At 38.5% G+C, this 16061-nt stretch overlaps 2 protein-coding genes across 3 annotated transcripts in view; one reads left to right on the forward strand and one right to left on the reverse strand.

Moving 5' to 3' along the window:
* septin7a (septin 7a) overlaps positions 1–5149 on the reverse strand; it is a 44343-nt gene extending 39194 nt beyond the window's left edge. The window contains exon 1 of one of the 2 annotated variants that reach the window (XM_088929741.1): positions 5090–5149. In XM_088929741.1, coding sequence (XP_088785867.1) covers positions 5090–5144 — 55 coding nt within the window. In that variant the 5' untranslated portion in view covers positions 5145–5149. Of the gene's footprint in view, positions 1–5081 lie in introns of both variants that reach the window. The other variant, XM_088929743.1, reaches the window with a different exon arrangement.
* Positions 5150–9795: 4646 nt separating this feature from the next.
* Positions 9796–16061, forward strand: part of nek10 (NIMA-related kinase 10) — a 60898-nt gene continuing 54632 nt past the window's right edge. The window contains exons 1-11 of the mRNA XM_088929595.1: positions 9796–9869; positions 10028–10091; positions 10316–10455; positions 11653–11751; positions 12433–12517; positions 13471–13512; positions 13706–13784; positions 13872–13939; positions 14799–14878; positions 15136–15222; positions 15490–15714. Coding sequence (XP_088785721.1) covers positions 9796–9869; positions 10028–10091; positions 10316–10455; positions 11653–11751; positions 12433–12517; positions 13471–13512; positions 13706–13784; positions 13872–13939; positions 14799–14878; positions 15136–15222; positions 15490–15714 — 1043 coding nt within the window. The remainder of the gene's footprint in view (positions 9870–10027; positions 10092–10315; positions 10456–11652; positions 11752–12432; positions 12518–13470; positions 13513–13705; positions 13785–13871; positions 13940–14798; positions 14879–15135; positions 15223–15489; positions 15715–16061) is intronic.

Below are 16061 nucleotides of genomic sequence, written 5' to 3' on the forward strand. Positions count from 1 at the left end.
AAACACCTGAACTGTGTGCAAAGCACAGTAACACCTGGTACAAAGCTGAACAATTAAGCCTGCCCATTTAGCAGTCATGAAATACTAACAAAAACACACCAAACAAAACCTACAGTGAAAAAGATCTTTGCCTGTTCCATTTCAAGTCTCCCCTCTGTATTCCAGTATGCCTCATGACAGAAGTGATAAAAATCCATGTCGATGTTTCACCACTGCAGATGAAGTTATCCTGGGAGCCCGAGTCTTAAAAATTCTCCCTTAGACTTATATCATTCTGAAGGACTTCCTGCGGCATTTGAGTTTGCTTTCATAGCATCTCGACCGCATTTTTTAAGTCACTCGTTTAATCCCTTCAGCTTCTAAAATCCAGCTTCATGGTGTCACCATATCCACTGGGCCTCCATCCGACACTGGAATTAAACTACACAGGCCTTCTGTTTCAAGGATATTGTCACTGTTAGAGCGAATTCTTCACACAAAAATTCAAATTCTGGCAGTCTGGTTGTCTCAATATAACAATGTCAAGGTTTAAAGCTTAAGATATTCAGATAAAGGTTTAAAGTGACTAAATCCATTCCCACACACTGATATTTCTAGCCATCCTCAAATGAACTATGTATTATTGACTCATGTAATTAGTCTCACTGCTCATAGCAGCAGTATAGAACTCTAATCCACGAAGCAACATTGCAAGGTCACTAAACTTGTTTATTTTTAGTTTATGTTACAACCTTGTAGCTCTCGCCTTAATAGGTTAAAAAATTGTAAAGCATTAACATGAAATAAATAATGTTAATGAAGCTGCTTCTTCATTTACAAATAACAGTGCCTCCATAAATATGAAAAAGCGTACTACATCCTCCATTCATTTTTAACATAAGCAAAGAAAGATCACAGTCACCAGTATAGTGCACAGTACCTGCAATAACACTACCAATACGCTTTCAGAAACTGCACCTAAACATTTGCAAGAATGTGAAAAAATTGTGGGATTGCACAAAAAAATGCTCAGCATCACTTCCTCTAGATTCTATCTAAGTGGCTTGTCTTCTTCCTCTGAAGGCAAGTGTTACATTACATTCACATTTCACTTCTACTGGACCAGAACTAAAGAAGCACACAGGACATACCCTGCATGGCTGAAATGACGCATGCTTATGTGTTATGTAGGCACCTAAAGCCACATTCACAACTATTTTATGCCCTGGATAAAATCTTCAAGGATTTACTTGATAAATACAATTTGAATTTAGTTGAGGCCTTCCCTCTAAACATAACCCTTATTAAGACTTTATAAAATGTTGCCTAATGCCACAGTAAAAAAAAAAAGTACAATAAAAAGGAGAGAAAATTAGGAGACTAAGTGTACCAATATTGAATGATTCAAAGACCTACATATATTCATATTTAAATGAGCCGTATGGTGACTGAGCGCTGAGAGATTCAATTTATTGAAATGAATGACACCTGCCTCCTGCCAAAATCTTTAAGAAGCCACAGACAGTGGCATTTCCACACGGTGCACATTGCAGTCACAATAAATTATATTTACACCAAAGGTAGAAGTGTAGGTTACATTTATTCTTTTAAACAGTGATGTCCACAGAGGGTCAGGATAGACCCCTGTGTCCAGGAAACAGTACCTCTGAAATATCGGCACTAGCATGACTCTTGTTTTCACCTTCTTGCTCAACCCAGCCACTATAGCACTGGACAAAATCAAGTTCTGAATTGAAGAGGCGGTCATATATTTAGTTTTAGCCTCTGACGGGTGGCACGTTGGTACAGTGGTTAGCCTCGCAGTGTTGGAGCCCTGGGTTCAATTCCGGGAAGGCTGTCTGTGTGGAGTTTGTAAGTTCTCCCCACGTTCACCTGGGGTTTCCACATAGTGCACTGGTTAATTCCCAAAAGCCCAAAGAAATGCTGGCGTTTGGGTCTTGCGTGTGCCCTGCGATGGACTGGCGTCCCACCCAGGGTGTATCCCGCCTTGGGACAGGCTCCGGGCTGCCGTGAACCTGAATCGGATCGTTTGAAAAACAGCTTAATGCGATCCGTTTAGCCTTGGGAGTATCCATCAAGAGGAAATGAACACCGGCCAGATGAGACTTACTTTGACTTATTTTTCCAGAGTCAAAACGGCACTTGTCAGTGAAAAAGCTGCATGTCTTTTTAAGGCAATCTGTCCCCGGCTTGAATAGCGGGGACTTGTTTTCTTTGCTGGCGGGTAAACTGCCGGAAGTGCTGCGGTGCGACGCTGTCTGTATATGCAGGCTTGAGGTTTGAGAGCAGTGTGCCCCCCCCCCATGCTCCTGCGAGCACTCGAGCGTTTACTAGCACAGCGGGCAGCGGATCTCGGTACCGAGGGGTGCAAAGCTCGGCTGGGCCTGAAGGCTTTATTCTTCATGTGCCAACGTTGATTTTCTTCGGCTACGCATCTTTCACAAATGCACCAAGGCCTCCAGAAGAAGGGTGTCAGGTGGTTTTTGGGTTCTTCCTTAACCCTGCCGTTCTGAGAACCAAGCACATCTGCTGCTGCTTGCTGCTGCTTCCTCCTTCTGCTTTGCGGCCACTCTGTTATTTTCAAACTTCCTGGGTCTCAGCAGCACCTGAACACGCTCTGACTGGGTTATTCGTGTTCTGCGGCAGCCCCGCCATCTATACCATTAGCGTCTTATTCATTCGCTCAACGAAGCATGATTGCTCCCTTGCACAGCGTTTGGCTTCTTTGGGGGTTAGATCTGCAGGCTTGTTTGCATACTGAATCCAAAGAGAGATGTCCCAAAAGGAACTGTACTGTAGCTTATTAAGCAACCCATCCAAAATACAGCCAATCGCTTATATCAACTAAAGCAATAGCCACAACTTAATGGCAATAAAGAATTCAAAGACTACAAACTAAGCCAGACTTTATAAGGAGCTGAAGACTTCCAACCTACAGAAAAGTCTTTTTTTTTTGCCGTTTAATAAGCATCTTGTCCTAAAGAATCTCCTTGCTTCCATTTGTTTTTTTTTTCATTCCTTCATTACACAGCCATGCACTGAAAGACTAAAAGTCTCATGGAATACAAGATTATATATTTTAAAAACATTTACACCCCCCCCCCCCCAGAAAAATGGCTACTAGCACAGAAATGGTTAGAACAATTCCAAGGTTGTTTCTTATATATTTACGCCAGAAGGGGGGAAAAAAAAAACAAGGCTCGAACATGCATTTGCTCGAGACTAAAAATAAAAAGCCTTCAGTTTTCCTGAGGATCATTATAACTTGCCCCTTTCTAAAATGCCCACATGCTGGGGGTCACATGAGAGATGATGCGTCATGAATTCATTGCGAACAAACGAGATTTTAACATGCTCACGAAGAATCTGCTATAAAAAATATTTTCTATACTGTATAGGAGCTTTAGCATGTCATTTCCTTGTTTTTGACCAGTTTTATCCTCATTTAATCATTTGAAACGTGACTTTGGTGCTAAGAAACATGCTCGGCACTTCCTTTGCATAATGAGTGCTATATAATAAGACCAATCTGACTAAACGCGCATTAAAGTGTGTCCTTTCCAGAAAGTAGTGATTTATGCAAGTTCAAAGCAAGCATCACACTCTCCGACACTCCTCCAGAGCTCTGTGGCTCATATGATGCTCCTCTCTCCTGCCTCATTCTTGGCACAGTGCGGAAGGCCATAACATTCATTTCCTCAAGACAAACGACGCCTGGTGTCATTCCAAGAGCCCTGAACTCTCGCAAAACTGACCAGATGTCCCAGCACAGAAGACTGGGGGGGGATGTTGTAACGCAGCATGGATTCCTTCTTCAATGCCCATTTCTGGAGTGCATTCAAATAGAATCTAGCTACATTTAAAAAGTGATGGGCACAAAATACCTCTATGCATAAGTCACATTTTGCATCGCATGAATTTTACTCCTCTTCATTTGCTTACAATAGGAAAATCATAACACTACAGCTCTGTAATGACTTCTCTGCTGCCACAGGCTGTGGCACACTCCTTAGATGTGACGTACATTGCGATATCTCCCGACATAAAGAATTTGAGGTAATATTCCGTGATAAACCCCCTCTTTCAAAACGTTTCATCTCGCACAGGCACACAAAAAAGCGTTTCATTCAGGGTTAGGCGACACGGGCGGGGGCGTGACCCCTCAAAAGTAATTATGGGACTTCCTGGGACATTTGAAACGCTTCTCTACAATCTACGTGATAGCTTTTGACTCCCCTCAACAGACATCTTTGTCTGATGATAGCAAAGACAAACGAAGACCTGGCTTTCACGCATTCCCAGTAATCGCTGCAGGGTCACAATCTTCCAACCATTTCTACATATCTTTACGTTTTATGCGGTCACAGCTTGCGTATTGAACAGGGAAGGTAGGAGCAGTAACCACATCGAAAACCGACTAGGGAGTTGGTGAAATTCGGTCGCGCACGCAACGCAAGGACACACGATCGGAATTAAAAAGGAAAACACAGAAACAAAGATAGACAACCAAACAAATGGCATAACAATCAGGAGCCCGGTTGTTGTTGTTTTTTCTTAAGTGGATTTCAAAGCAGCATCAAAACATCGTCTCCGTATAAAGTTACAGAAAATGCTATACAAATGCTCATGCGCTTTACGGATCGTTTTCCAAATCACGTGCATTCCTGTCCGTTTGTCTTCCGAATATATACTGTAACCGATCAACTTATTCCACTTGTCCCAAGTCCCTTCCCAGTTGCTGATAGATACAATCATGTCTTCATGTCTCCAAATGCATGCACTTGTTTGGAAAAGGACAGTGTTGGAAAAAAAACCCAATTAAAGTCTGTGAATCTGCTGATTTCGTAAACTACGACAATATGAGACCACAGACCAAAAAATAGTAGTTATTTTTAAGCTGTAGAAAAGCACAAGCCCAGAGAATCTACACAGGAAATGCTCCTGCTCCACTCACTTTTACGCACGAAAATATTTTTTAAACGCTGTTGGGCGGTGGTATTTTACTCTACCAGATACCCCGAATTCACACAACGTGAACATCAAGCAAAAAAAACACACCATTTGGTTTATAATAACGCAACAGACTCACCCATGATGTTGACGTTCCCAGACGCTTCAGTAACCGACCGTGCACAGACCGACATTCCACTTCGCGAACTCACGGCTGCCCCCTCAATTCTACAACGCACGTACGCAATTTCCTCAGCGTATGTTCGTCGGTCTCCGCTTCAAACCACACCGTAAAGTTCGTACCCGATCTTTGGTGAATTGCCATCTGAGCGCATCTCCGATGTCTCGCGAGAGTGAAAGCGGCCACACCAAAGAGATTTTTAAGATTTTTTTAGGGAGGAAAAGGGGGAGTACTTCAGGGCACAACAGGGCTAGGGTTCTGTTTTCTTTATAACTTGGTCAATGGTTAACCACGTCAATATAAATTTAGTCGTATAAAGTAAAAATGGTACTTTTTTTTTTACTCATTCCCGGCATTTTTACTAAGTTGTTGCTCGGTTTATTGATAAGAGCATTAAAAAGAAATGAACGGGAACAAGGACTGTGGAGTAATTATTTTGAATAGGAACCTGTGAATGATTCTTAAATACAGCAACTCACTACTGAAGGGGAATCTCCATGATCTGTTTCCTGATTAATGGGCTAAAATTATGTATATATGCCCGTCAGGCTCAGGAACTCATTACCAAACGTAAAATACGAACTTTCAAACGTAAAATAGGTTGAAAACCAGAGGAGGCCAGTATTACTCGTTACGTATTTAAATAGTGATCCGTGCTCTTTGTACGGGGCCAACTTCACGGCGCAGTTTCTGGCAGTACCTTTAGCTTGTATACAATACAAATACGGTGATCTTAACACCATCATTGGGTTGTGACACCTAGAGGAAATCCGGTGTAATTACACATCCAGTTGTTCAAAACAAATAGGCAATGATTCTAATACAGTAGTTCCTTTCTTTAATATAGTGTTTTTTTACCTCAAAGGGATAGGATGGATCTATTTCACCAGCAGAAACCAGTGCTCCACCACCACTCCACCAGTGGATAAGCGAAAAATAGCTTCAGCAGTTTGGGAAATGTAGGGTGGCAGACTGTAGAAACCTGAAGTGGAATTTATCCTAACACGACTATACTTGGAATCTTTCATGAAATCTTTCAGGTTTCATGGAAGCCTGGCCTCTGTTTAACATCTCGTCTAAGGGACAGTACCTCTTACAGCACAGTGGTCATGGTCATGATACTGGAGCATTACCAAAGGAAAGACTGCCTCCTACTGGTCGTCGAACACCACTTAGGAACATAAGAGGATAATAAAGGTTTGAAAGGAGAAGTTATTTAGCCCTTCTAGTCCATTTGGTAGTTAGTAGTTAATAGATCCAACTTGTATGTATAAGTACAAGAAAATGCTTCAGTAGTTATTGTATTGTGCTTCACCATGCAGCATGCGAAAGACCTAAAACATACAATAATACCATGGGGTCAATCAGAAGAAAAAGTAAAAAAACAATTCCTAGACTGGCCAAGGTAATCTCCAGATTTAAATCCAGTTCAGCATGCATTTTACTAGCTGCTGAAAAGTTAGAACACCCCAAGAATAGACAGTAACTCATTGGACGTACAGCAAAGCATCTCAGATGATGAGTTTGGTGAGCTCTGTTGGTCACAGATGTGATGCAGTTATTGCATCGGTACAATTATATCGTTTTTCAACTTTGAAATTTACCTAAAGTGAATTTGTACCAATAAATATCGTCACTTTAAAACATTGGGTTGAGCGCAATATATTTTTGTACTAAAATGTAAGCTCAAATGTTTGCAATTATAATGTAATACAATGAAAGTAATGATTATGTTTTTTTTTGTAATTCTTTTCAATTTATCACAATTCTACAAGGAATTACAATTTTACTTCACAATCTGAAAATAATGTCATTTAAAGTCCTTACCTAATCCTACAGACAAAGCCTTTTGGTAAATAGTCATGTTATCTGCAATCCTTGGTTACTTGACTATTAAAACAGCTACTAACAGGATTCGTGCATTAATCCATTAGATAAAATAAAATGTATGATTTTTGCACCTCCCTTCCTCTTTCATTCGAGTTTAGCATTTTCAAATCCATGACGACCGGACCGAGAACGGCGTCAGCGGTAACTATGGTAATAGGCACTTATTAACATCGGTGTATATGATTGGTCGGAATTCGATTCCTATCTCAAGAAGCTATTTTCCGATTCGGTAATAGACTGTCAATGTTTTTGGAGTTTTATTAAAAATAAACTACTGTTGTGACGGATCGCTAGACTATGTTATAATACGAATACGTGTAGGTTAGTGTGGTTTTCACAATCTTATTTTTTGGCAGATATGAAGAAGGTAAGAAAAATCTACAGTCCTTGCTATCCTGCTGTTGCTTAATGTGCTGACTTGGAATTTTCAGTCGCAAACACTGTAAGTCAAGCGGTAATATGTAAATACGGTAAAATATTTTTAAATGTCAACAGACGATGAATGAGTTTTGCACAAAAAAATAGCCCTAATTACTTGTATTACTATTAGAATTAAAATCACAACCTCTCTGCTTGTAAATGTCTAGATATGGATTGTATTAAACGTATTACTATAGCCGATACTTAAAAGTTTTATATTATACGAATTATGTACGCATACAGTATGTGAAATACACTGTACGTATTACAGAAAAGTACTGCGTAATTTCTGTTAGAATAAACCGAAAAGTAACACGATGACAGTCAATGCAATTGAATAATATGACGCGCATCTGTGATGATTATAGTGTCTGACAAGAAATCTCACATTTCTCGGTTGAGAGATTTGGTATTCCCGAGGTGTTTTTGAAAACAGTTTAGTTTTCAGATATTCTTATAGTCCTATAAACGACGTTTTCTAACATAATATATTTTGCTGTCCACATAGGTTGGACGGGATGTTATTCTCGTTTGTCACGGGGCGTAACACCATTGATCCGCGCTTTAGCTAGAATAATTCAACTCTATTCCTTTTGAATCCCTTTTATAAACAAGAATGTTATTTGCTCTGGTTAACTAGGACAGGAAGCAGGTGCTTCGTGCAGTATTTCCTGCCTTCTCTGCAGAAGTAAATTACTTTCGGCGCCGCCGAAACCTAAACAATGCATTTTTTAGCAAAGCGCATGATCACAGTTCTCTGGATCAGCGTTTTCATAATTTGTAAGAAATCCTTTACAATTCGGACCCCCGACCCCAGTTTAAACAGAAATCCGACTGACGTGTTTTTGGATCTGTAAATACGAAATACACAGGTGCTGCTATTAATTAAAATACATAAACAAAAGCGCACTGTCAGAACGGATGCTCCGAATTTACACGCTATTTATGGAGTGAAACGTTTGTTTCTGGGGACCTTTTGGTCACGTTTCCAAGGCGCCCTTTCTAAATAATTTCTCAAATCCACAACAATCTATTACCCAGACGAACTACATATACAGGTTCACATTAGTCGCCAGATTAACTCTGATATTGATGCAGAAGGACTAGAATCTATAAAATAGGCCTATTTTGGAAGTATGCTCCGAGTTACTGTTCTATGAGGGTGGAGAGCTGGAGGACAGTGCCCTGCAGATAAAAACCCAGCAAATCAACTTTTAAAGGGAAAATAATTATATATATTTGTTCTCAAACTTGGTGTCTCTGTAATGAAAATAAGCAGAATCTACATCAACATAAATGTCGTAAACCTTTGGAACTGTTTTCTTGGCTGAGGATAAAGTCCAGTTCTTGCTAATAATTAAATGTCTCGCTTGCCGCACGAAAATATTCTACAGTCGCTTGTTAAAAAAGATTTTAAAGTGTTCATTGGAGAATTTATTTTTACAAATTAATAGTACCTTATAGGAAATTCAATTCAAATTCAAATGTTTCTTTCTATAAATATTTTCTAGCGTGTTTTTTTTAAAAAAGAAATACACACACATATATATATATATGTATGTAATCTCATGGCTAAAATCATTTCATTAAAAAGGTGCTGAGAATAAAAATAATATTTTACAATCACTTGCATAGCATCATGTCGCAAAGATATAGCTATGATTAAAAAATCAATGTTTTTCCGGGAATGCCCTCCACCTATACGGACCTTTCAGAATGTTACGAAATCACAAACTCCCGAACACGGGTTGGTTTGAAACTCATTTTAAAAAGTAGTATGCATCATAGTCGAATGATGCAAGTGATAGTTTTAGAATATGTGTAGTTGAAAGAAGCTTGAAGATTGACAGCGAGTTTTGTTTTCCACAGCCACTAGCGTTTTGCGCTGACATGGCCTAACTATTCCCTTCTGTTTATCAATTAGCTTCGCAGGTTTTCTAATGTTGAATAAACAGTAGCACGTACAGACCTGCGGCTGCACTGGGAATTCACTTAATGCTGTGTACAATTTTGTTTTCCAGCATGCCATCTGAATGAGTACCATAATGTTTTTTTGTCCTCTCTGTGGTTAATATGCGTATGTTGTTTTAACACAGTCCGTCTAATGACTATTAAGTTCTCTAGAAAGGAGCACTGTAATAAATTCGGTTATAGAAAATGTTGTATATTTTATTTATTGGGCTTTATATGTTAGTACAATTTACAGTCAGTTCAGTCGTTCAGTTATCCTTCGTAATGCAACAGTATTTATGTAACATATATCTTACATTACAACAGATTAAATGGTTACTTAACTGATTTTTGTGTGGATTTTTAGGAATGACTACTAAATGCAGTCAGCCTGAGACTTTACCATGCCTGACCAAGATAAAAAGGTAAAACGAACGGAAAAAGGACGATTGACAAAGACAAAAGGAAGTGCTGACAAGTAAGGATTAAATATATATTTAAAAAATATATAGTTTAGGTTAATGCGTCTCATGTAACGTATATTAGATTTTAATATTGTGTAACTTTGGGTTTGGTGTCCTCTGTTATTAACATGTTCTTCCTCAGTACTAATAAAATGTGTCTTTTTATATTCAGGGAATTCTCAGACCTCAAAAGACTCTACTCCTTGCTTAGTGTTCCGGCAGCAAGCAAAAGTCAGGTAAATCCCTTAGCTATATTTATTCATTACTTATTGTATTAAAAGTGAGAGAATAGATATGTAAAACCTTCTGTATTCAGTATTTTGCCTTCCTGCTACAATAACTCCATTTTTTATATTGTAATATTTAAATCCATGTTTCAAATTCCCTGAATAGTCTTTAAAAATATTAACAAGATTGCTTTTCTCTATGAAGAATGTCTATTTTCTGTGTGTCTTTGCAGGTTGGAGCTGTGAGCTGTAACAAGGCATGTAGCAGTGTTGCAAAATCACAGCAACAACCCTCCCTTCAAAGGAATAGTACCATTAAAAACAGGAATCAGCAACAACAATCCACTGAGGATATAGAATTGGAGAATTTTAGGTATGGAGGTGCACAATGTAGTTTACTTAATTTGTATTAACAGTACAGTAATTTTTTTATGTACTGTATACTTCAAGCAATACTTGAAGTCCTCAGTATCAAAACAAACATTGACATATCAGTTATTTTATTTTAAGTTTTTTTTCTAAAATAACATTCCGAATTCTTTAGATATGCTTTAATGGAAGACGTTTCTTCTTCCTTTGAGAATCATAATGGTCTAAGCAACAACCAAGTTGTTATATTTTCAAGAGACTTAATTTTGGAAATGTGTTCCTTCATCTTTATTTCACTTCTCTTTCATCAGGTAGCACTGCCGATGAATGCTCGAAAACATCTTTATACGAAGTACCAAAATGTCTTGTGAAAACTATCTGGAACCTTTAGTATAGTTTTAATTGATTGGGTAATGAAGATGTGCCCTAGAAAAATAAGAGTGAGATTGACATTTTTTATAAAACAAAATAAAAATCACCAAGTATTTGCTGATTGTTTTAGATGTTTTGACTCTGGCACTAAAGCAGTAGCAAGGGCAAAGTCTTCCATACCTTACAATATGATCTGTATAGAAGAAATCAAGTTATAGTCGCAGAAATTACAAAAAAAACTTTTTAATTGGCCCAATTTATTTTTAAGTAATTTCGTAAGGTTTATGAAACTATTGGTAAGGCCTATAAGTCAACCTATAAGTCAAACAAATCCTTAGAAAAACACAATTGTAACATCATTCAAAAGTTTAGAATTGTGTCTTCGTGCTGACATGGTGAGGCCTTCTCCCTCTGCTTGGGCACTTGTGTGATGGGTTTCTTTGTAGAGTACTGTATCTCAATGCCCCTGAAATAATTTGTCTCATATCATTAACTACAATAGAAGCTTGACCTTCAAAACCTTATTTTTTCAGCTTATCAGATGGACATCATGACGTCTAAATGTTGTTTCAAAGCTACTCTGGCTCCACACCTGCTGTCAAAGGCTGTTTCAGGCTTCTTCTTCACTGTTCTCGCAGGAGAAGGAGAAAAAAGGAGAAAAAAAACACCTTCGGCACTGTAAAGCTGTATTTTTCACAGTTGTCAAAGCACATTGAATGCAATTATTGCAAAAGCCTTGTGAAGATGCAGTGTTAACATTACATTAATAAGACAAATGGTATTGTTTACGTTGCAAATCACCATTTGCTTCTTCTTTTGTGACACAAAGCGTGACTTACAAGAATGAAAGGAACTTCAGCAGCCGACCACAGCACAAACATTTTCTGGACATATTCACTGCTCTGGTTAAGAACAGATTAACCTCCAGGTAAAACCATAGGCATCATTCATTATGGTCCTTTCGGGAATGCTGCTGTAGCTTGCCTATATCAAGTGAGTTTTTCAATGTCAGACTGAAAATCTAGTTTGAATAATCTTAGGAATTAGGGGAAAGGGGAAGAACCTTTGTAGGAGGAAGCTTTGGGCTCACAGGTTGTGGGTTTGAGTCTCCACTGCAAAACACTGTTGCTGTACCCTTGAGAGAAGTAGTGTACCCCAATAGCTCCAGTCCCCACCCTGCTGTATATGTGGGGACCAGCTCTGGTGGTAATTCCTGGGATGACCCACCTCCCCATTTCGGGGGGGGGTTCATGCTCTTTAGTCCATTTAACACAATGAAAATCAGACTGAACTCTGGACAGATGAGCCACTGTGGCTCCAGTATAGACTTTTGATATATTTTCTGACAACAATAATAATGTATTAAATAACAAATGCCAATGTAGGTTTTGTAGTCTAGTTAGATGTGCTTAGGAATAATTTCCATTTGTAGCTTCAAGTAATCAGCAGGATAGGAAAAGGCAAAAGGAGACATTATTGGGCATGTGTTTTAATTTGTTTACACTTGTCTTAATTCTCTATATTATGAAGGAGGCATTTAAGACTCAACATGCATCATAAATTTAAAATACTGCTTACTGACAGTGTTGCATATACTCTTTGTACTCAGTGAGTGGACTGATCATGCCCAAGCTGATAACTTCCTGCGAGTGTTGATTTGTCTGCGACTGCTAATGAGAGAGCCACTGTACCAGGTACATTTTAAACTGCCCCGCTGTCAAATTACAATGCACAATTTTTTAAAAGCTCAGATTGGTGTCATAGGACAAACTAGAAGATATACTTATTTTTCTACTGCAAATACTTTCATAATGAATGTATGCGATTTACAGAAGGTCTAAGAGCCACCTGCTTGCAGTGAGTTTAATTCTGCTGAGGAAGTGCTTTCACTGAAGCACAGTGATCTGGAGAGATATCCTGCTGCTGCGCGTATCGTTTATCCTGTTACTCACATACCCTGGCCCCGTGCAGTAACACCAGGGTCACGATCAAACAAAAGGAAACAGCTGGCCTTTCGGTTACATTGTTTAAGACCTGAACTCACTTTCCGCTGGTCCTTCGAATCCACTAAAACAGTTTTTCACTTCAGAAGTTTCGGAATTTTTATGCTGCCCAGCATGGTAATAAGCATTATTACAATAGCCTTATATCGAACCGATTTATAGTGTTTAATGCTGGTCCATTGGAAAACACAGAACTTTCCTAGAAGACTTCATATTTTGCTGTACATGTACTGTATAAAGTACCAATAAATGTATTTAAGTATATATTTAAGTTTTTTATTAGAATACGCCCTAGTAAGAATGAATTAGGCATGTCAAATTCAAATCACAATACGATGAGTCGCAATGTTTAGTTTTCTCCGATGATTGCTTCTATAGATGGTCAGTTGTGTAGATAGAACTTGGTTTCTAAACATATGTAATAAAAGTATGAAACGTGAACTATATGTGGGCAGTTTTAAAGTCTTTGGAGCTTACAACGTACAGTACAGATTAACCAAGATTGCACAAATATATACTTTGTGACTGTAATCTTCAAACTGATATTCTTCCAGTCAAATTGTTTTCTCTGTGCTGTTATAACACTGTTTTGCTAAAACTAAGGATGGTGTTCATCAGTACCTCTGTTTTCTTTCCACCTTTAGAAAGTTTTTCACAAGCTACAAGGAATTGATTGTCTAGCTCAGGTAAAGAAAGCATGTGACATAAAATATACCTGTATGTGATTATTCGAACTTGAATCATTTTTTGTCACTTTGTAACTTAAACGTAAATGTCTCTTTAAGCAAAAATGTATTTAATTTAAAAAATATTGTTGAAAATACTCTACTTTCAGTATAAGCCTGAGCTTAAGTTCTATAAAGTGTATCTCATCTACAGCACATGGAGACAGTTTCAAATGAATATCTTGAATGTGGAGAAGAGCCATTTGTAATGGACAAGCTGGTCAATATGACGTGTAAGATTTCTCATATTCTATTCGACACACACATTTTTGAAAATTGTGTTAGTTTTTGTATGATAACTATTTATTGTTTTTGTTCAGATATTTTTCAAAAAATCGCCGCAGCTGAAGAGCAGAGAAAATGGATTATTGCTTGTGGAGCTCATAAGGTAATCTATGTAGCAATGTAATACTTATAAGCAATTAAAAACTATTTTATATTATGCTTTTGGTATTCAGATGGAACCAAATATCCTGTTAGTACCCTTTAAAATACTAATGAGAAAGGGGAATCTTTTTTTTTTCTGCAAATCTGCTATATTAAGCAGATACAAATGAAATACCTTATCTGCAAAATAAATGTTGGTGTTGAGTTTCAAAACATGATCCTGAAGTAAACCAAAGCAGAATCACAAAGGAATTTCTCAACGGTCTTAGTCTTGAGCCTCTCTGACACACCCAAAAAATTATATTTCTAAATTGCAAAATTTTAAACAAAGCAAATCAAAACTGGCGTTTCAACAGAAGAAAATTTACTTTGTATTCCTTGTTTACAGGTTAATACAGGTTAAATAATTTTGGTACCACACTTATAACTTCTGCTTGCCAGATAGACTTCGGCTCCTCTTCCTGCTTATTGGAATAAGCAGTTAGAAAACAGATACATAGACTTCTTAGACTATAGGTCCATGTCAGCAAATTGGGCTCTGTTAGTACAAATAGAGATAAAGGACTACTCTGTTGTATGTACTGTAGTTATACTTTGTACAACTGCAACAAGATTACTTGATACCGTATTGTGTCTGACAATAATCACTACTGTGTACCCTCACTTTATGCGTAAGTTTTAAGACAAAGCAAATTGTTGACAGTGTGATAGAAAGGGAGGTTGAGAAACATGTTAAAAAACTCTGTGTCATGATTCATGCTGTAGTTTTCTAACAAGGAGGCTGCCACTGTTTTCATGTTGCCCTGCTGCTATCTCACTCAGAGGTGATGACATTGGCTTGCTGTGGTGTTTCTTTGCAGACGTTAGTGAAACTTCTTGCAGCCAGAGACAACAGTGTTCTGCTAGGAGCTCTCCTGGCTTTGACTAGCATAGTTGAAAGGTAGGTTTCGGAAGAAGAGGTGGCTAAGCAATGAAGCTTTACATGAAATCAGATGTTTTCAATCTGTTGGCTGTGCAATAATAAAAGAGCTACTGTATGTGGGTCATAGGTAGTTTCTGGAGGTATTTTAATTCAATTAAAGTTCTGAAATGTAATCAACACTCTTATTAAGTGACAAAGTAATGTTATTTACTTTTATGGATTCCATTTTGGATGCTGCATTACTTTGACGTGGCTTGTTGTATTTTTGTTTTCAGCCCAGATTATAAAGAGAAGATCGGGGAGCTCATGATTGTGGAAAATCTTTTGATGATATTGCAGGAATATGATTTGCTTTTAAAAAGGTAATTCATGCACTTATTCTCTGTAAACTGATCTAAACGCTACAAATTTTGAAATTACCATTAACCTAAGATCGTTATCTGTTAAACTATGGAAGTCGCTTTTAGTAAAAGAGTTTGTTAAAGTAAAAAGTATTTTAGAGGTTTTTCTCATAGAATCATTTGAAAGCCTTAGTCTTATTTTCTAATGGTGTCTCTAACCTGTTTATTCAGTGCCGGTTCAAATTCTTAAATCCCTGTGTATGCATGGGTTCCATTTTTCCTCCTCAGGATGGCTGCAGAGCTGCTCCGCCTGCTGTGTGCTGACCAGCAGGTGAGGGAGCAGGTTAAAGTCTTTGAAGGGGTCCCTATTTTGCTGAGCCTCCTTCACTCCGAGCACCTCAAGCTGCTCTGGAGTGTGGTGTGGATTCTGGTGCAGCTGTGTGAGGACCCTGAAACCAGCGCTGAGATCCGTGTCTGGGGAGGCATCAAGCAGCTGCTGCACATCTTACAAGGGCAAGTGTCACGATGTGTAGTTTAGGACCCTGTGCAGACGGTATAATCCGGAAGAAACGCAGTAGTGTCACGAACAGTTCTTTCCAAGCCCTATGCAGACGACACGATCCGGAATTGTGAGGAAACACTAGGAAAAAGTCATGCAGGAGAGGGTATGGAGACAGGGGGCGTGTCCAAGGGGTGCAGGTGTCCAGGGGTAGTGATACCGGGGAGAACAATCCATGTAGAAGTCCAAATGGGTAATCCAAGACAGAAGCTAAAGTCCATGGCCAGGCGATCCATCCGGGGGATAAAGAACGGGAACCAGGTCGGAACCGGCGGGGGGGATCAGGAACAGAAAGTTAAAA

The sequence above is a fragment of the Atractosteus spatula genome, chromosome 12 (genome assembly GCF_055471065.1).
Source record: "Atractosteus spatula isolate fAtrSpa1 chromosome 12, fAtrSpa1.hap1, whole genome shotgun sequence".
Taxonomy (NCBI): domain Eukaryota; kingdom Metazoa; phylum Chordata; class Actinopteri; order Semionotiformes; family Lepisosteidae; genus Atractosteus; species Atractosteus spatula.